Source organism: Bactrocera neohumeralis, chromosome 5 (genome assembly GCF_024586455.1).
Source record: "Bactrocera neohumeralis isolate Rockhampton chromosome 5, APGP_CSIRO_Bneo_wtdbg2-racon-allhic-juicebox.fasta_v2, whole genome shotgun sequence".
Taxonomy (NCBI): domain Eukaryota; kingdom Metazoa; phylum Arthropoda; class Insecta; order Diptera; family Tephritidae; genus Bactrocera; species Bactrocera neohumeralis.
The window spans coordinates 5,384,697-5,411,040 of record NC_065922.1 but is presented as its reverse complement, the minus strand read 5'-3'; the positions used below and the strand labels follow the sequence as shown (position 1 = coordinate 5,411,040).

The 26,344-nt window shown below is 33.8% G+C and overlaps 2 protein-coding genes across 4 annotated transcripts; both read right to left on the bottom strand.

The window, feature by feature from the left end:
• Window positions 1-88: 88 nt before the first annotated feature.
• Window positions 89-14,202, bottom strand: LOC126758633 (NADPH--cytochrome P450 reductase). Of its 2 annotated transcripts, XM_050472980.1 has the most exons (9): window positions 13,719-14,202; window positions 3,907-4,072; window positions 3,647-3,839; window positions 3,336-3,485; window positions 2,285-2,409; window positions 1,468-2,224; window positions 1,070-1,402; window positions 849-1,006; window positions 89-782 (listed from the first exon to the last, which is right to left on the bottom strand). In XM_050472980.1, exons 2-9 carry the CDS (start codon window positions 4,062-4,064, stop codon window positions 638-640), a joined length of 2,019 nt encoding a protein of 672 aa, XP_050328937.1. In that variant the 5' UTR covers window positions 4,065-4,072; window positions 13,719-14,202; the 3' UTR covers window positions 89-637. The 2 variants fall into 2 exon arrangements, with proteins under 2 accessions (XP_050328937.1, XP_050328938.1); XM_050472981.1 differs by lacking the exons at window positions 3,336-3,485; window positions 3,647-3,839; window positions 3,907-4,072; window positions 13,719-14,202 and adding an exon at window positions 2,512-2,780.
• Window positions 14,203-19,162: 4,960 nt separating this feature from the next.
• LOC126758509 (intraflagellar transport protein 140 homolog) lies at window positions 19,163-25,652 on the bottom strand. 2 transcript variants are annotated; one of them, XM_050472795.1, is made up of 13 exons: window positions 25,383-25,652; window positions 24,728-25,323; window positions 24,489-24,649; window positions 24,050-24,124; window positions 23,596-23,972; window positions 23,108-23,534; window positions 22,705-23,017; window positions 22,396-22,636; window positions 21,875-22,303; window positions 21,614-21,790; window positions 21,437-21,559; window positions 20,265-21,375; window positions 19,163-19,782 (listed from the first exon to the last, which is right to left on the bottom strand). In XM_050472795.1, exons 1-13 carry the CDS (start codon window positions 25,527-25,529, stop codon window positions 19,490-19,492), a joined length of 4,470 nt encoding a protein of 1,489 aa, XP_050328752.1. In that variant the 5' UTR covers window positions 25,530-25,652; the 3' UTR covers window positions 19,163-19,489. The 2 variants fall into 2 exon arrangements, with proteins under 2 accessions (XP_050328752.1, XP_050328753.1); XM_050472796.1 differs by having other exon boundaries at window positions 24,056-24,124.
• Between the last annotated feature and the right edge of the window lie 692 nt (window positions 25,653-26,344).

Here is a 26,344-nt window from a genome sequence, read left to right as displayed (position 1 = left end):
ATTTGAATTTTATCAAATCTTTCAACGGATGCTGACAAACAACAGCAGACTTGAAAAGGGCAGATTTATAATATTTTACAATTTACAGTTTGTTTTAATAAAAAATATGTTCACTTTATTGACTTTCTCTTTTATAAATTGCACAATGGTTCAAATAAATTTTACACCAGTATACAAAATAAATATTTTATATCGTACATTTATCAACACGTATACTTAGTTCATTATGCTTAAAAACGAAATGTTTTCAAAAAATAAATCATCTTACAAATATTTATATTTTCTTGGTATTTTCACGTGTTTAAAAGACTCCAAAACCATTAGTCCGTTATAAAAGTTCGCTTAATTAGTTATTTCTTCAATTTCTACATTGTAGTCAAGTATTTTAATAATAACTGCATGTGGCACAATAAAGGATTCTGCCTGCGATGGTGTTGCAGATGGAGGAATGTGATGCCTTCCCAATAAATTACTGTTTTTAGTTTTTGTTGATGTACTTTGCTTTACTTATCTATTCTGGTATTCTTTCACATGCATTGAAGATGCACACATTTTCGCCATAACAGCCATAACACTAATTTATCTACTTAACAAGAACTAAAGACTTGATCAGATTTTACGTTTTTCGTCAAAATTTCTAGCTCCAAACATCGGCGGAATAGCGTTTTTGGGCTTCCATTTTCTTAAGGTATTGCACAGCATCAGCTTCGCTCATGCTACCCTTTGACACAAGTATCTTCACTAAAATGTTCCTGACATCGACGGCCATGTTTTTCGCATCACTGCAAAATAATTTTTTTTTATAAAATAATTATTGAATTTTATATTATAAAGTGCAGATCATTTACCCGCAAATGTAAAAATGACCCTTGTTCTCTCCTATCACATTCCAAATCAAGTCGGCATCCTTTTCAATTAAATGTGTAACATAGACTTTTTCACTTTGATCACGAGAGAAAGCTGCTTTCATAGTCAACGTGCCCTTCTTGATAAATTCCTCAAGTTCCTACAAACAAAATTCGCAATTATAATTACATTCAACTAGAAAATAAGAATGCTGAGATCCTACCTCTTCATAAATGTAGTCTTCACTTCTCTTTCTACAACCGAAATATAAAATCGTATCGCCCACATTTTTGCCCTCATCGCGGAGATGTTGACGCTCTTGAATGAATCCACGGAATGGTGCCAATCCAGTGCCCGGTCCAACCATGATAATAGGTATTTCTGGTTTTGTAGGTAGCCTGAATTGTGACTTACGAATAAATACCGGTACACGAACATCTTCGTCACCGGGCTGTTTCTTTTTCAAGTATGTGGTAGCTACTCCGTTATTTATGCGTCCAGTGGGTGTTTTGTACTGCACTAAAACAGCTGTTACATGCACGTGATTTGGATGCAACTGAAATTATTATAAATTACAATCGATTTTGTTCACAAACGCATTTATAATATTGGTATAATTACTTTGGAAGACGATGATATAGAATAATAGCGCGGCTGCAGACGAGGCAAGAGCTCACAAATATGATCTATAGGTGGTTTGCAGGACTTGATATCTTCTAAGATGTGTACAATATTTCTACAAGCATCTTGAATCCAACTCTGGTATTTTTCTTTGCCTTCGGGTGCAATTGAAGACATGCTTCTTAAGAACTCTTTATCGGCATCGTCAGTACAATACTCCGCCAATTCTTTGAGAATATGTGTTCTTGGTATGGCAGTAATTTCCAAGTAATGTTTCAAAGCGGTGCGATAAGTTGTAGGACAAGGAAAGGGGTGTTTTTTACTGCTATCCGTATCAGTATTAATGAGCGAAAATACCGTATCGAGATCAGCATTACAAAGTTTTCCCAATTTTTCGACCAATTCGGTATCATTAATAGGGTACATGGCAACGTGATCTCCCGCATCGTAACGCATTTTTGAGCCATTAATATCTAGCTCGATATGCATACATGAACGGTCGCCACCTTTGTGTAATTCACGATTCACAATAATGGGTGCCAGGAATGGGTTTTTAGCATCAAATGGAGGACGTTGATTTTGCAAAGAGTGCAAGCGTGCAATTTCGCCGGTGTAGATGCGATCGGGCTGTACATTTGGTTGCTCCAGTAACCGATACTGACGCATAAGCACTTCCTCTCCGCCGCCCTCAATGCCAAAGAAATCACAAACAGCAGGCCAAAAACGATCTTTCCATGTAATAAAGTCGTCCTCAATGCTGCAAAAAAAATTATTTTCAATTATTCCATTAATAAATATTATTGCGCAATTCTATTACTTTGCATCGTCATCGCCAAGGCCAAGCTCAAAGACACGTGTAGCACCAAGCTCTTCCAATCGTTGATCCACATAGATTGCCATTTTGTTATAATGCTCATAAGTTTTATTGCCAAGGCCGAATACCTATAAATACCAAAGAAGATAAATGAGTAATGTCATAGTAAATACATCGTGAATTATTGAATGGTTTAGAGCTACAAATATTCCTTACGGTAAAAAAATTACCCTCATTTGCAAAGTATTTAATGTTAGATTAATTTTATTATTACAAAAATAATCTAATGCGACTGAGCTTTGATAGTGTCTCAGTCGTTCCAATGATGCAATTGAAAGCACAAGATTGCGCCATTCATGTATACCCAATCTCATCAGCATGTTAACACGTTATGTCACCATGTTATCGTTCAACTCCTCATTATCGTTGATTAAATTATGACTTCAAATGAAAGTTGTAGCGTAATGTAAATCAATTTTTATTATTATTATTTTTATTAAACTTTAGTACATGAAATACTAATAAACGCTTTATGCAATAGCACATTGGACTTTTGACAGTTGGCGATGAAGGGTAAGGTGAAAACAGCTGTAAGTTATCAGCTGTTCAGAAATATGAAAGCCGACAACCCTAATATTTTCAACATCGTAATATAGATGGCGCTGAGATATGATCTGCACAAAAAATTAAACTAAACACATCACATACATATAAACATATCCTCGTCTGTTTTAACTAAATATTTTAAGGTGAAAATAATTATATTATAACAAATAACATGAGGTAGTATCTGTTTGATACATTGAATTTAGCACAGTTTTTTAGCCTATCTAAAATGTAATACATATGTATATGCAAATTTTAATAATTGCCTTCATGATAAATATATAAAGTGTGCATTTATCTTTATTAATGAAGAACCCGTTAAATTTTTCTTCATGCATTCTTTTGATAGAATAGAAAATGTATGTATACACAATATACATATATATCTAATTTTCAAGGTATAAAAATATTACAACTAAGTTCAAAACTTGAATATTCGTTTACTCACCGCATAATTCAATCCATTCAAATCAGCATCGCCATTTGAAAGCCATTCAAAGAATTCCATCGCATTATCTGTTGGATCACCTTCGCCATATGTGGCTAAACAGAATACGGCCAGAGAATTAGGAATGTCTTTCAATTGCAAAAGCTCTTCCTATATGAAAAGAAAGTCAAGGAAAATAACAACAACTGAATTAATATCAAAGAATCGTTAAATGCATGCGAAAATGTAAAGGCATAGGCATCACATGTACTCTTTAGATGAAGGCAAGGTTAAACAAAGTAGGGTGAAATAAAATAGAAACTTGGAATTACCATATCACATTCTTCCGGATCTGCTACCATACCCTTCATGCGATACCGTAAGCCTTCTTTTGCCAGACGACCGGCGAATTCCTCACCAGTACCCGTTTGAGAACCATAAAAGACAACTAAACTGCGACCAGAAGCTTTCAGCTTTTTAATAAATGAGTTGTCGGATGAGATGGTGGTGCTGACAGTTGTAGGTCTAGTGGTTGGTGGATGAAAAGAAAATTAATATTTACATTTCATCTTTAGATTATGTCAAACTTTACTGTATCGAATAGGAGCGAATGGGTTCCTCCTCCTTCTTACGACTACGCATAAAATACCATGTGGCACCTGCGATTAAGGCCACCAGTATGGCGATGTCCAATGTACCCAAGAAGGGTTCATCGCCGACTGGGATTTCTTCGATTTTCTCCGCTGACATTTCAATTACTAAAACAAGAGTTAAACATGAAAAAATAAAACAAAAATAGTAATTGCACATTGTTTAAATGTATATAATGTATATAGTAAACTTAGATTATGTTATAACATTATATGCATGCTTGTAAGTGTATGCATATTAATTTCCAACTAAAGAAGAACTACGTGCGTGCATACGTATATGTAGATATATACATTTGTATGCAAATGCAAAAAATAAATATGCAACGTGTTAATGTCCGAACGGCGAAATGTCGCTATTGCGCTTATAATCGCCACATAAACCATTGGCATAGACCGCTGAGCGTTTGCGTTTTATTTAATTTTTAGCTTACGCATTATATATGCCACGTAAGCACTTTAATTGAGGTGAGGGCAGGAAAAAGTGAACTACAAATGGGGAATCGTAATCTAAACAGTGTAGCATTAATTAGTAAAATCGTCACCAAAAATATTTCTGGTTAACATTAGTATTTAAACAGCAGATCGTCCAACCTTTGATATTTTAAGTATCATTTAATTTGAATTTTATAATAATAATAAATTATATTGATAAAAAGAAGCATATGATGAATGTTTAAACTTTAAAGATTAGCAAGTGAGTTAGGCTTTTATTACTAGCACACGCTTTTATTACAAACACAATAAGACATTGTAATCACGGAACCAGAGTCATTGCACAAATAAACGTATGTACATATATTTATGTTAATACTTAAATAGTTGCAAAAGTAAACTAGATAAAGCTAAATCTCACGAACAGCCGACGTTTTGTTGGTATGTTAAAATAAATCAAAAGTAAGAGAGCGAAATTGATAGTATACAAATCTGTGCGTGAAATGTTCTCTCAAACTTCTAAAGGAATTTGTATCAGCTTCGCTCTCCATTTATTTAAGAGTAATAAAAAAATATGGCTTTGAGAGCAACGTTATTGACATTGAACGTTATCACTTCGTATTAATTAATTTCACCTTCGTAAATAATATGAATACATATTCATATATTAAATAATTTATATTTCCTTTAGAAAAACAGTAGACTTTTTAGAACTGTTTCCGGGCTGGTAGACGGACGTACCTAATACCCACAATTTTAATACAATTATGTATAATAGAAATGGTGTAAAGTTCAGCTTTAACAAACAAACCAATTTAATTTACTGTCAAACCTCCAATTGACGACAACGAGAGTTTACGTTAAATGTTACTTTTAACATTTCCTTAACGGAAAAGCAAACACTACAAAAGCATAACATGGAACTTTGTTAAGTGAGGTCCACATAAAATCATTAGCATGCATTCAAAATTGCAGCAAGAGTCGCGAAAATCGTGAGATATAATTTAATAAGGTGTAAAAGTAATAGTAGTTAAGGAAGGTATTTGTCTGATAATTTATTGACCTTTCCAAAAGCGCTATATTATGTATGAAGTGACTGCAATTAATAGTATGCGTGTGTTGTTTCGACTAAAGGTAGAGGTGATTGGAAATTATATTACTGATTTTCCACTCGAGATCAGATTTGATCTGAAACTTCGCGTCCAAACCGAATCGATAAATATATGGAAAAATTTGAGCAACGAGTTTACTTGAAATTATGTGTTTTCAGCACCTGAATTCACGAACTATCGGGGACTTTTGAGAATAGTATTCATTGTTGTCGATACCTATAATAAGTGGTAACAAAAGAGATTGGATAAGGATCAGAGTACAAAGTATTTTTCGGAAATGACATTTATAAATCCGTCGAATTTTTCCTTAATTTTATCAAAGCGATATTGAATTCTAAAACACTACCGTAATTTTATATATAATCCAACGAAAACGCGATAATTTTATATTGTATATAATATATAATTTTATACTTTATATATTGTAAATGTAAATTGTGGAAGGCACATGTATGCATGTGCATAGAAACTAATAAAATCCAAGTTCAAGAAACTGTTAAATCTTTGAAAAAAGCATCCGCCATCTATTTAATTTTAATGTGCAAAACGTTCGACATAAACAATAATTTATTATTCTCTTAATATGTATGGAGAAGTGAGAACATTTGAGCATCCAAGTCGAAAAGAGCCGTAAAGAGAGTCCGAAATACATACAGTGACGTATCAAAGCGGTGAGAACATTAGTTTTGAATGAGAATTCTCAAACTAAAACGGACTAGTACAAACGCTATCGCATTTATACTACTCGTTTAGAAAGTCAAAACAGAAAGAATCGCTATTTTTTAAATTGAGTTTTCCATTGCAAACTTGTTTCAGATACTCACAATTGACATCACCTTGGATGGCACCAATAAAAACACCAGTTACTTGTTTGAAAAAGAGACAGACGCATGAGGTATTGGACGCGCGGTTCATACTAGTTGTAAAAGGGTTAGTGACTAGTTGATTTCACTGCCGGGTATTAGCACATAGCATGGGAGTAAATTTGTGTTTATATTTTCACTGAGCGAAGGTCAAGATCGAGATATATTTTGAAACGTAATAAAGCTAGGTATAATACAATCATGTTGTACATGCGTCCGTGGATTTTTATTTAATTATACTACTCTGCTGTTTAGAAATAATTGCGACTGGACTGGATGAACCCTGTGCATTGAGCATTCAATATGTAAAACTTTTTCTTACTTTTTTATTTTAGAACTGACAAGCTTCGCAGGTAACAGAGTTAACGCATACATTGGATAACTCCGCTCACGAGTACCATTTATGTATGTACGTATGTATGTACGTACTCCTATGTGGATATGAAAGTGCAAACGTTACGAGTGAAAGGAATAGTAGGTTAAAATTATTTTCTTTGCGTGATCGGGTGATTAGGTAAATGCGTACGATGAAATAATCGCTTATTTAATCTCTCTCTCACTCTCAAATAACGCAATTGCATATTATATAATTTGACGAGATACATTTGTTCGTTCACTTGAGTGCATCGGCTTTTGCAGCACATATACACACGCAACTAGTGCATACATAAATGTATATGTACATAGAAATGTATACATATGCAGTTGAGTGTTTGTATATGGTATTTCGCAATAGCAATATAAACGTTAGCCGGTGCATTGATAAGAATACAAAAATGCACTGTGTATTGTATATAAACGTATAAGTATTTATACAACTATGAAGGTGCATATGCATGCACCAACTTTATAAAAGCATATGAGGGTATGCGTATGAGTTTGAGAGAAAATTACTATTTTCTTGCATTCGCGACCCGGCGTCAAAAAACCGGATTGGAATTCACTTGAAAAGGTAAAGGTACACACATGCATACGCACGGATTCATGGCACATGTTTATATACACACACATATCGGATTCTATGCAAGAAACTATAAAGTGTGAGTGAAATTCAAGAACAAACAAATTGATTTAAACTTACAAAAAGGACATATGGCCATTTTTCATTTGATCTTTTAGACATAAATACATATGTATGTACATATGTATGTACATATGTATTTGGTAAATAAATTTTAAAAACGTAGATACATGCAATGCATAAAATAAATACAAACTACAGTTTATTTTAAAGTCACCAAATTTTAGAAGTGCATTTTCTCTTAAAAAATATCAAATCTTATAGCTGTTTCATTCAGCTTTGAGTCCATTAGCAAATATATACACTACTTGTATTCGTTTTCTAAGATCGGTATCTTAAACAATTAATTTTGGAAATAGTTTACTATATAAAATAAAAAAAAATACTGCATTCTTCAAGAAGTCAAAAAGATTTAAAGTAACTCTTTTATACAAACACCTTGTTCTAGCAGATAAGATAATATGTATGATAATATAATGAAAGCGTTCATACACATACATACATACATATATTCATACACAGTACTGCTCGGAATGCTCAGAGATGATTAGAAGTGTGATTGCGCGTGCAATTGTTGTACATTGTTGCCAATGTTGAGCTGGTGTGGCAAAGCGAAGCAACGATCGGCTGCTTCCTGTTAAACTCTCACTTTAACCTGTTTTTTGTTTTAATAGAATATTTAACGAAGATGTCGTCATTTGTCGTTTGCCACACACGTCTCACTATAATACGATATGCGATATCACTTGTGTATATAGTTTCTGACCGTACCCATTATTTATTTTAATTTATTTCCATATAATCAATATCAAACCGCACAACTCATACAACCAGAAACACGAGCGCGTATATGTAGGCAAATGTACTTGAGCGAATACAGTAGTGTGCGACGAAATAGAAGCACGCTAGTAAAATAGCATCAGAACTATCGGATTTATTCAATTAAAATGCATAGGAAATGTGTCAAAGTTTTGCAAATTCAATTATTTTATCATTAATTCTATCCTACCCCATTGAACTTTTTCATCTCTAGGAAGAAGTAGACTTTACTAGTTAAACTTTCAACTTAAAATCGCTACACACTAAATTACGAGATATGTATGTATGTAAGTAACTTTATGATAAGTGAGTTTACTATATTTCCGTGCAATATATGTATGTATGTATATGGACATGTTTTTAACGTATGCATGTATAAGTGGGAGCGTACAAACATATGTATGTACTTGTGCAATTTGAATAATCGGAGTAAATCAGCGACATTTCAACAAGTAATAAAATGATTAAAAGTAAACAGAACCCAACCAGGTCGTTCATTGAGTAAGACTTTTTCAGATACACATGTACACAAGCATACACATAAACAAAGGTATATGGTACACAAGTAACCTCTAAAAAATGGGGCAGCCAAGAACAGAGAAGCACTATAAAACGCATATTTTCGATATGAAGACCTGTTGTGCCAAAGGCTTGTTCACTCGCTGGCCTCTTGCTAATACCGATTGAACAAAATACTTCATATACAATTGTAATGCACATAAACAGCTGTGATGCCTCCAGCGCCCATATCAGACCGTCGTTTTCAAGCTGACGAAAGCAACTAAGCGTGCACTTTGAGACTTGATTTCAATTGCCGATAGTCTGTCTGCATCAATGTACGAAGCATATGTATGTGTACAGGCGTGCACACATACATACATACATATATACATACATACATACATATGTATATGCATAGAATTAAGGTATTCGAAATTTCTCACTCTGTACTTGATTTATTCCGTACTCAATGCGAGCATTTTGGAAGTTTCCGTATAATGTCTGCATCGGAGGGGCGAAAAGGCAACTGAATATCCCAATGAAAAGATCCATGCCACTGGTCACAATGTCAAAAAAATAAATATTTAGGAAAAATACATACAAGCAGCTGTCTACTTATGTGCATGCAAATGGCTCACAAAGTGGCAAAAAAAAAACAAAACAAACGAGATTAGAAACGGAATTTTAATTTCAAAAGTGATCGTCTGTAGTCAGGTGGTGTAGAACGAGAGAAGCACAAATGTATGTATATAACATAACCGACACACATATATTTACTCAAACGCGCATAGAACACTAAGTGCTAATGCTGCGCCAAGTCAGACCCAATCTAAGTGTTATCAGGTGTTGATTTTGGCATTTAAAACTTAATGACAAACATTAATCTAAAAAAAGGATTATGAAATAATGCAAAGAGCTTGCGAAATTATATAGAATCATTAACAGCGAACATAATAAATGTTAACTTCCAACAGGCAGACACCGGCTAACTCTAGACATTTCATTTTTAAACGGTCACTAATCTTTATAACATGTACAAGGGTTGCGGTGGTTGGGCCTGGTTCAAGCAAATACGAATTTTTGAACTTATCACGCATTTAAAAATACAAATTATTATTTTACATACACATATTTTAACTTAATTAATGACTACATACATACATATGTAAGTGTATGTATTGTTTTGGGTTCTGAATAAAAAAATAAAAGGGCTCCATTAACAGCTGCTAGTGTTAAAACATAAAGCAATTTATTATTTACTTACATTTAATTAAAAATATTTCCACTTTAGTTCATTAAACCCATTTTGCAGTTTTACAGCAATGCGATAACTTTTTTCACTCTGTGATGATAGCAAATATTATATTTCTAATTCTCAGATCTACATATGTACATATAGCATGTACATACATTTGTCGTTGAGACGGCGGTATTTGGTTTGAAGTTGAAAAGCGTAGATGTTGGAATATAATAATTAGTTATTTAACTACTAGTAATGCAACTTGAAATTTAATTATTTAAGTTTAAATATTTAATATACCTACTTAAAAGCACGCAAGGTTATTATCACGTAATTTTTTTTCATTTCAGACGAGGTGAAATTAGCGAATAATATGACAGGAAGTTATACAATTTTCTCTATTTGCAGGCATTTTTTGCTTTGGTTTAGTCAGAACTACAACAGAAAAGAAATATAATAGGAGAGGTTTTATAATTATTTTACAATATCGGCATAATTACATACATACGTACTCTGTTGCCTTCAATTAAACTGTATAAATTCGATGTTGCTTACACATTCAAAGTTCTCTTCAAGAAATAGTCACTTTCAGCAAATAGGGAAATTATGCATCGTAAACGACTACGGTCAGCATTCCTTTCTTAATTTTTAATTGCACAAGGAGCAATATTTCTAGGGCGTTGGTACAGCCCCAACAAATGGTAGCAAGAAGTTAGTATCTTCTAAAAGGAAAAATTTACGAAGAAATACATTCCCAAGATTTGAGTCTGCGTTACCAACCCGCATTTATAAGAAACTGAAGTCTGCCATTAGAACAGCAATCCCTAAAATCAAATTATACTAGGCTAATAACTCTATTAAACAAAAGCAAGTTGGAAGATACAAAACGAATCTATTGCTTTAAAACTTTCTTGTTTGCCTAAAAATATTTCAGAGAATGAATAAGTACTTTTCGTTGCAATGTATTAAATGAGCATACATATGTATTTTAAGTGCATGTCTCCTCATATTTTTTTGCATGTCATGCAACAATAAACTAAGAAAATTTAAAAGATGTAAGTCTAATATTTTAAGTATACAATGTATGAATGTACATATGTACATATGTATGAATGTATGTGCGTATGATACATTGTTCGCGGTATAAAGTGGTTTCCATTCCTATAGCTGATAAACATACATACACACTTATTTTGATAATATTTTTAAGTACATACATACATACATATGTGCACCACAAATAACAGTAATTTTATAACTGCTTTACCAAACAATAGGTGTTTCTTATCACTAGGAATTCTATTTGTTGAGAAGTTTTTTTTTTTTATAAACGTCGTTTTAATTTAAAGTATTATACATTTGCAGTGGTTCAAGGGGAAGTTTAGTTTAGACACAAAACCTAGGGACTGATTAGTTGAAGTTTATTTTAGAAGCGGAAGGCGAATTATCATTATGATTCATATCAACATATGACTAGCAAATTTGATATCAATTACAAATACATACATACATACATATATACGCTATTTAAACGCATACAAATATTGTAGTTTATTAAATGATTATTTTACTTTTCTTCAAAACACGCTTGATGGCGCCAAGTGAAATACATAAATACTCTTGTGGCTGTCGTTGGCTGCTGAATACATTTGTTGAATAAGAGTGACTTAGCACTAATCAAATCTACTTCGTGTAAATCAAACGGCAATTAATTGTTGTATGTAAACACTCATCACAGTGATATTTTGTATTTGCGTAAATATTAGCTAATAGCTGGAAATATATGTGTATGTATGTATGTATATATCTCCTTTTGCTTTTTTATTGCCTTTTAATTGTTAAACTAAACTTGTCTAGGTTTTGATTGATAAGTGTGCAAGCACAAAACACTTAAGACAATTATTGGAGGCATATGCATGTATGTATGTACATGCGAGAGAGAATTCAAAAGTAGGCAAGCGCAACTGAGATATAAGCGTGCTATTAACTTTATTATAGAAATAGGAAGTCATAAAGCTAGTTATTTCAAGAGTGTGCTCACATGTCCATATGTATGTTTAATTATATTATTGTATGTATTAATGCACATACATATGTAGGGATAATCGTTTTTATTGCGCACATGCAATAAATGCGTGTTTTCCGTGTCTATTTTTGTACGTTTATTAGAAAAATGTATTGAAATTTATGTTCTAACGAAATAATAATTTATAAATCAATCAAATTATATTTATTTGTTTAACGAAGATTTATTTTAGTAGCAAACAACTATTAATTAATAGTTAGATGAGTATATTATAAAATATTTTTGTTACTTTTGGCATATTTTTGACTTCTGAATAATTCATTATGCTGAAATTAGCAGCTGCAAACAGAATGAAAGTAAGTTGTGAGCATCAAAGTGATAAGCAAGTCTTTAGTTGATAACAAATTTGTAATCTAGCGCTCTAGTGATTCTAATTTAATATAATACATAATATTTCTTCAGAATACAGTATATAGATAAGTAGATGAGATAATTATTCGCACTTTGGCATATCACCCATTCCAGATCTTTTGAAGATCTCTGAATATAATGTTGAATTTGGTTATAAATATCAACCAATCTATTGTGAGTCATTTTATTTTAAGTAATATAAATTCACTGTATAGCAGTTATCTCTAAAATTAATAAACTGCACACATTGTTGCACACTTTGACACCCAATTATATTTAAGGTATTATTAAATATAGAAAACTCCCATTTTGAAGGTCAACATACATACATATGTATGCATATATGTAGCTATTGGTATATCTATTTTTATGTATATCCAGCATAGACACCTTTCAATTCAGAGAAAAAAATATGTCAGATTTTGCAAGCAGTTGCATCAGAATTTACCCAAATTGTAACAGTACAATGTGCAATTTTTGTTTGCTTTTCATAAGCTTTTTTCTTTCGCAAATTTTTAAGTTTATGGAGTTACTACTAATAAGAGAAACCTGTAAAATTTGACCTGAAAAGAGCACAAAATGAACTTTAATCGCGCACATATACATATGTATGGTTTTTCGGCCCACGTACGAACATATTTGTATGCCGATGAACGTATGTATTTGTCCGAGTAAGTTTGTATATATGTACATATGTATGTATGTAAATATGTATACGCAAGTATTATGGGTACACGAATGGCATAACCTTGACCACCATACCGGCGTCGCAGTAATAAAGCCAACAGCGCATGATAATGACTGATAAATGACAACAAATACAGCATTTTTTAAAATGTAGCGACAGAACGAGAGGTGAAACATTTGAAAAGGCTTTCATGGTTTCAAAGCTATGAATTCGCACAATTGCCAGCTTTCTGTAATTCAAGCATTTAGTTTTAATCGAGTAGTATTGCATGCGACTTAAACATCAAGTAGCCAATTATTTAATACATATGTACTTATGTGTACGTGACGCTCGATTGGGGTGCATCAAGGAAACACGATAACTTTGTGTTGCAACTTCATGAGTCATTATATCTCATAATCACATTTTTGTGTATTAATTTTAAATTATTCTGGATTGACAAAAATACACCACGTGCGGAAATTCAACTTAAAAGAAAATTTCATACAATAAAAAAATGACAACGTCTTCAAGAACAACGAATGGTATTTATCCAACAAGAAAACTGTCACACTCCTTGCACGAACAAATTTAAACCAAATAGTTCTTACACTTAAGTAGTATCTAAGCATTAACACAATTGACTTTTATTTGCTTACCTTTTTGCTACACGATTATCTCTTATTATTATTCCACAAGTTCATACATATATAGTACGATGTTATGTTAAAATTTGTATCGTTTTAAATGAACGATTTAGCTGCAAGATTTTCAGCCACACAAAGCCTCTCTTTGGAGTGAGAGACGTTAGACTAGTTTAGGCAGTTTAATGCTATTTACTGGTTTTATCGAGAAATTATTATATAGTTATATCGAGTTTTATATAAAATATTATTGTCACTTTAAATATTAAAGTACACAATATAATTAATACCAACTGCTCCAAGTACTAATAAATAATATTTTTTGTAGGTATTAAAAATGATTAAATCAGAAAATAATTACTAAACAATGCTTATAAACACAGAATCTCACAAATACAATCACAGATTTTGTGCACGATATGCGATCACTAGCGAGCAGAGCAGAGCAGACGAGCAGCAGGTGTACGTCGTTCCAGCATGGAACCGAATGAATGACTGAAACTAAGCAGTCAAAGTGTAGAGAACTCAACGCTGTAACAGTATGGCGAGGATTTTATGGAGACGACTAATTGACCAGCCGATCGTTTAGTCTGCGGTAGCAACATGGATGAGACAACAATTTTAAACAATCGGTCACTGTTCGGCAAACAAATTGACATGACATGTGTGCCTGCATATATACATATACATATGTATGTATACAAATTAGTATTGCAATGTTTGATATAATAAAGAGCCACGTAAAGTTGTAAAACCATATCCCAGCATATAAAATTAACCAATGACAATTGAAGTCTTGAAATGTTTGATTCAAAGAACTCAAAACTCAAAACCAATATTTAGGTTTACTATGAACCCTATGCTTAGTTTCAGTCTTTAGATTGATACCATGGTTTTGAAACAAATGTTGTTTTTAGTTTTGTTAAACACTGGTCTAAAGAATTTATCAGTACGTTACTAAAACTCTTTCCACAGCTATGGTTATGCACTTTGGTATAGAATCCCAGTCATCAAATCCATTCTGACAAGTGAGAGCCTGTTCAAAAACAATTTTAGCTTTTCGCCTTATGGTTCATTCACCAGTCGCTTAAAACTCATAAATCATGTATTGTCGTAGAGAAATGCTTGGCATAATATTCTAAGTGAATTCCTGAATGGAAAAGTTTGCAGTTCCTTTTTCAAGTCTGAAGTTAAACTTAATATCCCATTCCAATTCCTGCATATTTTATTTATATAAGGTCTGTCGCAAAAGAAACAGGAAGGTTAAAAAAAAAAACAAAAAATTAATATTTTTCAAAAGTTATATTTTTTTATTCAAAGTAGTTTCCTTGTGCTTCGATACAGCGTTTAGCCCGGTCAATTATCATTTCAAATGAGTGTTTAAGGTCATTTTTCGGAATGCTCTTGAGAAAATCGGTCGTCACCTTTTGGATAGCTGAAATGTCCTGAAACCAGTGTCCTTTCATTGGCAAATGAAGTTTTCCAAATAGGTAAAAATCACAGGATGCCAGATCAGACGAGTAGGGTGAGTGATTAATGGTTATATGAAGTTTTATGTCAAAAAATCAGTGACAAGCGTCGACCGAAGACACGGCGCATTATCGTGCAACAGGCGCCAGGACCATGCCTCACGGTATTGTGGTCGTGCACGACGAATGCGTGACAAAAGACGCTTCATAACACCAAGGTAAAACACAGCATTAATCGTTTGGCCAGGTGGGACGAACTCTCGGTGTACAATACCCTCGGAATCGTAAAAACAAATCAGCATTGTCTTTCTTTTAGACTTCTGAAGACCAACCACTATGCACATTACTACGAGATTGGCACTGATCACCATAAACTTTTTTCATCATTTGAAATGTTTCAGTAAACGTTTTCCCAAGTTTAAAACAAAATTAAGTATTTGCTCTTTGCATTTTACGACCGATAACCAAAAGCTGCTGTCACTTTTTGATCGATAACATCGATTGTAGTTATCCAATTGTCTTAAAATTTTTACGAAATGTCAACAAGAGATCAAACTTTTTATTTCATATACCCACCAATAAGTGGCGCCACCAGAAACAGTATTTAAAAGGTTCTGCGATATTCGCTGTGGCCAAAGCGCAAAGAACCATAAATCGTTCGCAGAGCCGTTCTCTCGAAAACTCGTAACGTCTACTCATCAGATGTTGTCATCGTCCATGCCTCTGTACCATACAGCAGACCGGGAATAATCAGTGACTTGTAGAGTTGGGTTTTTGTTCGTCGAGAGAGGACTTTACTTCTCAATTGCCTACTCAGTCCAAAGTAGCACCTGTTGGCAAGAGTTAATGCTGGTTCTGCGACTTCGAAGTTATGACTGTCAACAGTGACAGGAGATATTTCGTCTTGCCCTCGTTCATTGCCAGACCCATTTGCTTTGCTTCCTTATACAGTCTGGAGAAAGGAGGACTAACGGTGCGGCTGTTGAGGCCAATGATATCAATGTCATCGGCATACGCCAGCACCTGTACACTTTTATAAAATATTGTACCTGCTCGATTAAAACTGTATTTCTATATTTCTATAATTAAAACATAAAGCATTTATTGTAACGAAAGTTCAAGTTTTAGAAGTAAATTTTATTTTTTTTTACTGAACAATTCTATATCTGGACGCTTAAAAATTATATTGCCCTTCATGACTCGGTTGATTAAGCACGTATGCGGATTGTGCCTCTAGTGTTAGTTGAACGGGTAAAGGGTAACAGTTGGGTTATTACACTAGGCATCAAATGAAAGTATAAATTTCACAGACGTTATTTCAATGCAGTTTTATTAAAATAAACAACTAATAATTCATACATTTATATTACATTTACATTAGTATTTAAGTAACAAATTATATATTAAAAAAAAAATTTTCCGGAATAGAAAGGAAAAAATTTTGTTCCACTTTAAAAAAGGGACTCTTATATAAAAGTGGTCAAATGAAAGTATAAATTTTGAAAAAAATACGAAACGTTTGATTTAAAAGTAAATTTAGTAATTCATATTGCCTTTTTTATTCTGAATTACTGCAGGAAGACGTTTTGGCATGCCTCGAACCAAATTTTCTAATATTTTTATTGGAATAATGTCAAGTTGACGCTTCGTCTCTAAGAAAAATTCTTCCAAGTTTGTACGGCTGCTTTTTGGTATTTTTGAATCAAAAATTAACTACAATGCTTAATTGGATTTAAATCCGGTGACTGAGTTGGCCAGGCCAGTTTTTCTTTAAGCCTTCTTCAAAAAAGCGAGTAGTCAGGCGAGATGTGTGTTGGGGGTCGTTGTCTTATTGGAAGATAAACGACCCCAAGTTAACTTTTTCCGCATTTATTTTAAAATTTTCGCTAAGAATGTTAACATATGAAGCAACCGTCATTCGTCCATCGATTTTAAGTACACAACCTACACCAAATTTTGAGAAACAGCCCCAAACCATGAGAGAACATCCTCCATACTTCACTGATGATTGTATGCACTGTGGCTTAAGCGATTAGAAGGTTTACACTACACTGTTTTTTAACTCCTTAGCTCGAATTTGAATTAATCGGACCAAATTACTTTATCTCAAAATGGGGTTGGCATATTTGGATATTGTTTTGCAAACTCTAGTCCTTTTTTCCTACTCGAAATGGAAAACATTGCTCGTTTTTTTGCGACATAGTTCTTAAAACCAGATGTTTGTAGTTTTATTTTCATTGTGCTAATGGAAACATCCAAACCAAAACTTTTAATCAACTCCCATGATAAAATTTCAGGGGTTTCAGGAGCTTTTCTCGTACAAGTCGCTCAGCGTGTATAGAAATTTTGGTCTTTGGACCTCCACCGTATTGAGTCTTGCTTCTTCTTTCTTCTCTTGGATTATTCAAAAATCTTTCTTCTTCCCTCTCTGTTCGAAATGGAATATTTTTCATAAATTTGTTTGATACGTTTCACCCCTCCTCCCCTCTTCTACAATTAAGATCCGATTCTCTTAAATTTTTTTATATTTTTTCTAAGAACAGAACAAAAAAATTTCACTCATAGGCTCACCAGCGAAGACTAATCACTCCCGATGCAGTAAATATTTTTTTCGTCTAAATAATAAGTGTAAATATTACTCCAACTGTTTATTTACATAACGGTGCTTCTACATAAAATGCTTTATGAATTTATTCTTAAGCAAAAATGTAGGAAGTAAATTAATGATCTGAGGTTGCCAGTATATACTACATTTATACTTTCATTTGACGCCTAGTGTATATAAATTCGATTTTAAGAGGCATAACGAGCTTTAAATTTTATTTACAAATTTGTGATATGTATGAATGTAGATCTGACTGTTATATTATAATAATATAATATGTGACCTGGTCTACGAAAAGGGAGCTAACGTGCGAAAACTAGTTTTCTGGGAAAAACTGTTAAAAATAATCGTCAGTTTCTCGTTATCTCATTAATTGTTCTCCTTTTTTTGACATCTAAGCCCCCTTTCCGTAGACCAGGTCATATATAATGATATAGATGATAGAATCAAAACATTGGGTATACTCCGAATTAAAACTCTCAGAATCATGATCTCTATAGATTAGAAATATAAATCGCTGAAAACAAATAATTTTTAAACATAACATCAGATTAATTTCTATATACAGGGATGATGAAAAAAAATTACGTTTTTCTAATAACAGCATTCCCGCTACGCTATTATCAAAAATCTGCTAAATCACTTCGAAGTTGAAACATACATACATACATACATATGTATATTATTTTAACAAAAACAAAATACATATGTATGTATGCATGGAGTTACTGTGTTTTGAAAAACGCCTAATCAATTAAAAAACATTGCTTATACGTCGGTCCACAATATTTGTCTATACACCAAAAAAATTAAAGCTTTGTCTCACATTATATATTAGATAGCATTCCTATAGTAAAAGTCAAATAAATATGCTTTATTAATATGTTATGTTCACCCACATAGATATTTGTTCAAAGAAAATGTAGCACTGCAACAAGTTGTCTGGCAAAGCAAATATAGGAAATAATAACCAAAACGGAATATATGCTTACCACTTATTATTTTTCGTCTATGTAGTTTAATATGCTAGCAAAGCAACTAAATCCTCGAAACAATAGTTTAATGAAACAAAAATTTCGAATAAATATTCACTAAAACATATATTAACAGATAAATATTTTCAAGTCCCTTGCTTCACTTATTTGATGACAGCTGTCAAACATATGTGGAATTATAGGGTAAATGGTACAAGAATGGTACGGTTGGCATTGTAAATTCAGCAATTTCACCTCTGTATATTGCGCAAATTGAGAGTTTGAATAAAATCTTAACTATATAACTAATCCGCATCCGCATTTCTTATAAAGATTATTACTTTTATTTTCGTAAACATTTTAACTCTGTGACTCATCTGAAGTAATTATGTACCAAAAATATTGATCAAATTTTATTTTTTATAACAGTAAAATATTTATTAAAGCGAGTAGATTTCATTTAAAAGTATTATTTAGTAAGTATATATTAAAATTATCGAGGACCTTAACACATACAAACCGTGCCGCTCAAAGGGACTAGAAAGTGATGAACGATCACACGTACACAAGAGTTTCGGTTAAAATGATCAATTGGTCCTCAAAGAACTCAAAGAAACTGAAATAGAAATCTCTGCTAACGGTATTTGGTAATTAACCGGGGATTAAAATGATAGGTGGCTTATAGGGTGGATGCTATTCATCACAAATTTTATTACTTTACATATTTAATGTGCTCAATTATCGTAATTCCTCTTCTATCTCTTCTTCGTTATCCTGATCGGTTTCGCTTTCTTTAATATTGACATGTCTTCGACCGGAATTCCAAATAATATCAAAGTCTAGGTTGCATTCTTTTGCTATTTTTTGCACTAAGGCTTTGTCAACCAATCCAATAGTGCTCCAAGCATTATCCTTCAAAGCCAATTCTTTTAAAGCTCGTCCGGCTTCGGGCCACTGTTTCGAATAAGACAATGCACGAACCAACATTGCAAGAATATCCGCTTGGCGTATTGGTGGCGTTTCTGGTTTTACTAAAATTATTGAAATATAATAATTAATTAATTACGATATTTATAAATAATGTCTTCGAACTATATATTAATTTGCATTGGAAAAAAATGATTTAAAACTAAAAAAAAGAAACAAGGTTGCACCGAAGCTGTAATACCCTTCACAGGTTTAAAAGATTCCATGCAAGAACTTGATTTTGAACTTCCAGTTTCCACGGTAACCAACGTGGTCCGTTGTAGGTGGTTCCAACGAATGTGCAGCTTTTTGGAAAGAAAAATTTGCCAAATTTTAAATAGATATCTAAAAACTAACTAGTTCGACAATATAAACAATTTATAAAGTCCCCGACGTTTCCTTCAGGGCGTTACAAACTTCGTGGCAAAATTAGTATACCCTGTTCAGGGTTTAAAAAACGAAGAGTTCTGTATCAAATAGAACTGTATTACGATATCGTAAATTTTTAATTAAAGAATTTCGAAAAAGTAATTCGTAAAGAACTTACTTAACATATTCCGACAGCCGGAAATTATTGCTTGATTATCGTTATTTTTCATTGCGTTTTGTATATCCAAAACTTTTCGCACATCTGCTATGGTTTTTTCCAAATTATTGAGCGCATGTTGTGAATGTCCAAGTTTTTTTAAGCAATTTGCCGCCTCAAGCATTGCCTTCAAAGCTTTTTCATAGTTGTGATATTCTTCGATTTCGATTTGTGCGCAAATAGCATAAAAATTTGCTAAGGAATCATATGCTTGACCTTTCGAGTAAAATGTCACAATATGTTTAAGAATATGTTCATCCTCTTGCCAATTCAACGCTTGCAAGTAATTGGCTGCCATGATATATACCTCGCGCTGTCGGGACATATTTGCGAAAAATATGATTTTTTCAGTGCTGCCCGATTTTAGCAAACTCTTCATGGCTCGCACTTTATCTCCGGCTTGAGTGAATTTCTTGGTAGCAGTGTGATAGTCACCTTGTTGTTGTAACAATTCACCCAACTGTGTAAGAATTTCAATTCGCATTTCTTCATTAAATTCGTTTTTGTTCGGTGTGAGCATCTCGGCAAGTTCCTCGGTGATCGGCACTCCTTTCTCCATACAGATTTGTAACGATCGCTTCAAATGCATTGTCTTTGCCAACAAATAAACCGCCTTTTGATGTTGTTCGATACTCGTGAAAAAGTCCGCACAACGATTCACCAGCTCGGAATCTGAATCGACGGTTAATTCCGACGCAATTATTTCTAGCACTTCGGGTTGTTCCGACTCAAAGGCCATTTCTAGTGCCTTATGAAGCATGCCAGCGCGATGGTATAACTCTACAGCACGTTTGAAAGATCCACATTCTTCAAAGTATGCGGCTGCAATCGCTTTATCACGACTACGAGAAGAACTAGCCACGGTCCAGAGTTCATCTTGGAAATCATTTTCCTTACAAATACGTATAGCGTTGCTAAACGTTTGAGCCCGTGTGTAGAACATTATGGCTTCTTGGAACTTTCCAACATTCTCATAATGACGTGCTAAGTGATAACAGGCAGCTCTGTCTCCAGATTGTCTTGCTATGACATCCGCTTTCGAAATTTTCCCTAAATAGCAAAGTATTTTAACCTGTAAACATAGTTATCACGTATTTAAAATAAACACTATTTTTAACCCACGGATAACCCACTTGAGAAAACCAATCCTCCGCCTTCTGATATACGGCCAATGCAGCATCCATATCACCAGAACTTTCAATATACTGACCCCACCATTTAAGCATTTTCGGATCAGTACAATTTTGCATATAACGCTAGAGGAATTCTTTGTAATGAAAAATGCTTAAAATTTGGAGTTCATTACAAACCTTCATCGCTAGAGGATTATCCAGAAGCATTTGTGTTATATTTTGTACTGGATTATGAGATTTTTCAAAGTATTCCAGTGCGGCCTTAATATCTCCGCTCTCTTTTAATTGCTGTGCCTTATGAAAATATGTATTTTTTAAGTGAACACGATCTTCCGTCTCGGCCACATTTATAGCCTAAATGAATGAAATGTTACGAAAAGAATACAAAAAATTTAAATATTTTAGTTGAAGTTAAAACATATAAGTTACTAATCAAACCTCATCTATTTTTCCACGCGCCTGCAATAATTTGTTCAGTAAATCAAATCTGCCACATTTTTTGTATAACTCAATTGCTTTATCGTGCATACCCAATTCAGTAGCGAGTACCGCAAGTTTTGCTTCATCTTCAAGGTCATCATCTTCCATCGCTTGGCGAATGGCACGTACGGAGCGCGCCTTACCCAAATGGCCCATGCATACCTTTGCAACATCCAAGCGACTAGTTTGAACGCACATTTTTGCTAAATTTGTCCAAATCGTTGGAGATTGAATTGATCGTATGGAGCGATAAGCTAAATCCATGTTGCCCTCGGCAATGTGTAGACTGAAGTTTAAAACCATTTTTCGTATATTGGGGTCACACTTAATAAGATCGACGAAATCTTGCAGTGGACGCTCTTTAACAAGATTTATATCCAAAGTTATCTATATTTAGTCCAAAAAGGGTGGTTATAATAATACATATGTATGTATATATAATTACAAAATATATATAAAGCTTCAGTATTCATATTCACCACATTAGGGACGCATAGATTGATCAGTTGCTCCGCCATGACTAATGAGCGTGTTTCGAGTATATTCAATTTATTTTTTTCAGAAAAAAATAAAACCATAATTTCAGACTCGATACTATGGTTGCAATTGGTCCCAGCTTTTGTATGATTTTGTTTTGGCTCCTGTAGCTGCTGCATTGATTTCACCTCAATAGCAAGTAGACGTGGCTCATCTGTATCCCAATATACATTTACGGGCATGCTGAAAATTGTAAAAAATAATCGGTGAATATACTTATGCATATCTAATAAAAATTATGGATGGCATACCAAGAATTAGTATTAGTTTCGTTCGAATTATGTGTGAGGTTATGTTCCATCAAAAGATTACGTTCGAAATTCCAACAATATAGAATGGGTTTTGGAACAAAATTGCGATTTGCAATTAGCACAGCTAAATGGGTGCCAGCTGTGTTGCATTTAACTAAAATCACTTCACCAAAATCATCAAATAAGTCGTAACCTGATTTTCCAGGAAAAATTAACTTAGGATCGTGCCGAGAAACATCATAAGCTTTAACGAAACCATTCATTGTGAAAACACTCAAATAGACACCAGTGAGGTCCATGCCAATTATTTTCCCTAGAAAACCACAAAAAAAATGCATTATTATTATTATTTTTTTTTAATGTGGACTATATAGACAATTCATAATTATTTTTGAATACTCACCTTCATTGTCATTTGCCAAAATTTTATTGAGCACAACGCCACCAATTGAGTAAATCATCACTTCATTTGAGTTTAAACAGAAAATATTCTGATTGTGTATGTGCAGGCCTAAACACTCCGCATTGAATGTCTGTATGAGTTTCACATTTAGATTTGAATCCTTTTCATTGCTGCCCTTGGTAGTGCTGTCATCTGTATATGCCTCAATCCTAAAGTCATCCACCTTTTGCACCTTCTCAATGTTATATGCAGATATAGCTCGACCGTTACTAATGATCATATTTAATTGATTAAGTGCCAAGGCAATAATTACAAAATCCGTTTGAATGAGCGCATGCTTGCCGATCGCGTGCTCAAGATAAATAGCTTTTGCATTACGCTGAACTGCCCACAAATCGCGGGTGTAAAATGATAACAAAGGTTGTTCCTGTAAAAGTAATAAATATACATTTAGTATTACATCGTTTGTAGATATTGTCAACTTCCACCTTGAGCACGTAAACGTTTGAAATGCAGTTGATCAGCATACACGGCTTGGCCAACTCATTGAATCCCCACATGCATTGTTTAACGGCGCCGCGTACTGTCGATATGTTAGTCAACTGCCACGATTCCTCAGGCATATCGAAAACGCCTACACGCCGCTTCCAAGTGTAAATGTTGCCTTGATTGGTACCGGCACAAAGAGTCTGGTTGCTTGTGCTGTACGCAAGGCAAGTGAAGAGCTCGTTTGTCGGTTGTGTGAGTTTATGCAATTTGCGGCTGTTTAGTGTAGATGAGGACTTTTCGCTCGTGTCATTGCTGAAAACATTTGTACTGGCAGAGTTACCGTCGAGGCTAATCGAGGATCCTAACACAGAAATTGCTACAAACAGAAAATAATGAAAGTCATTTGAAAGTTTCAAATCGAAAAATATTCATGTATGAATATATGTATATCACCAGTACTAGGCAAGTCCATTTTCAGTAGATAGTTATCGCTTTTTTCGATATCCCAAATCCGTACGCTTAGATCACCTACAATAGACATTTATAATTAATTTATGGATCGTTAACAGATATTGTGCAAAATACAAATAATTTCTTCATTCAACCGTTATATGCAACACTTAAAACTAATCGACATAACTGGAGGATTCTATATATCAAAACTATCAGAATGATCGGAAGCGAAATCGTTTTAGACCTTCTATGGACACTCTTAATACAATGGTGAAAAAAAGCAAAAGATAGCCTGCTAAGTAATATGTAGAATCGGTTCACAATTTCACCAATGAAAATCTTTATTCCACCTTTTTATAATAAAGTTTTGAAGAAACATATAATTTGTTGCTCCGCAATTAAAAATTGTATGTCTGTGCATACGACTTATGCAACTCACCGGTTATAATTGCCAAGCTATTTCCCGCCCATGAAATAGCACCGCCCTTGCCAGATAAGTTCCCGCTCAACTTAACTCGATCCAACTCAGTTAATATACCCGTCGACTCCACCAAATACAAAGCAATTGTCATGTCCTCCATCAAACAAATAACGGCATCTCTAAAACAAATATACGTATGTACATATTAAGATATTCTAGCGAAAGTGGGTGTAATGACTTTAAAACAGAAATCTCACTTCTTAGGGTGCCACAGCATTTGCATGATTGGCACGGTATTATTTTTGAGGACCTCTGTACAGGCGCCACCCTGATTTATGTAGTACATTACACCGTTTTGCGTACCCACATAGAAACAGTGGTTATCTTTGACACCTGCGTGAATCATACTCCTCGCCGCTGTCCGCGGTCGCCAGTTAGTTAGCGTATCGAGTGCCGCATCATCGCCTGCCACTGCCGCCTTGGCTAAATTTACTATTTCCTCACGCACCTCACTCTCAATAGTCCGTCGAAAGGTGACATGCAGCAGCACATCACGCAAATCATGTGAAAACATTGTTAAAAATTGATACTGACCATCGCAACGCCAACCCGTGAGCAGACCCATCGAATCGGCGGTAACCATACGTCCACCTTGTTCGCTAAAGTCCAACAACACTATGGGCGCTTTATGTGGGCCGTGAACACTAGCGAATTCACGATGGCCCGCAAACCAAACATGTATATCACCATTTTCCCAGCCGGTGGCCAACAACACTTTTTCGGGATGCCAGGCTAGTGCTGAAACCTGCGATGTCGGATGTACCGGATAGGTGACATCGCGTTGAGGTTCACCCTATAATTTAATTGTGACGTAATATTGCAATAAAAGTGTAAATCGATATGTATGCTCACCGAATCTGTGAAAATTGTTATAGACCCGCCACGCTCCTGGCTGTAGGAAGCTACAGCAAATAGTGGTTCAGTGAGGTGCCAATTTCCGATGGTGCTAACTGCATCGAAGTCAAGAAATTCCACTTTGGTGTCAAAATAAAGCGTCATTACGAGTATTTACAAACAAATTTTATTCCTTTCGGTGCTTAGTTGGATATTAATCGAACAAAGCTCATAGAACCAAACAAATGCGGTTGCCATGGAACCTCTGTGCTTCTAAAAGAAAGGAAAACAAATAAGAATGCAGAATAGTTGGAAACTCAACAAAAGCAAATGGCGCTATATACAAAAGCTTTGGTAACCTTTGAAGGGATAACCTTACTTATTTCACATTCTTTATTGAAAGTATTTTTTCAAAAAACAAGTATTTTTTAATGAATTTTTTTCTATCAGAAATGTTTACAATATGCAAACATTTTTAGCAACTTAAAAGTATAAACTAAATAACTTTGAAACCGCAGATTATTCAAACATTTTTTAAGGTTAGATTCACAGCTTCAGTTTGAGGTTAAGAAGTCATACAAACAGTGCTTTCAAATGATATGTCTTCATTTAATATTTTCATATATGTATATCGTATTATAAGTTTCCGTATCTATGCCTAAATAAAATTCACTTATGTAGATAATCTCGCTTAAATCTGTTACAGATAGAGTTGATTGAAAGCCAACTAGAGTTCAATTTTAAATGTTATAAGCTTACAAGAAAAGTGCGAAGATATCAAAACCTAAAATAATATAATTTTAACACAAGTAGGCTAGCACTGATTTTGAAAAAGAATTTTAGGTAAATTAAAAATATATAAATAAATATCGTCAAATTTGTCATTACGGACAGTCCTTATACCCGTACACCTCCCATAACCGGACAAATTTCATGAAAACAACGTTTATATAATATTAATATTTTCATGCAAAACCAAT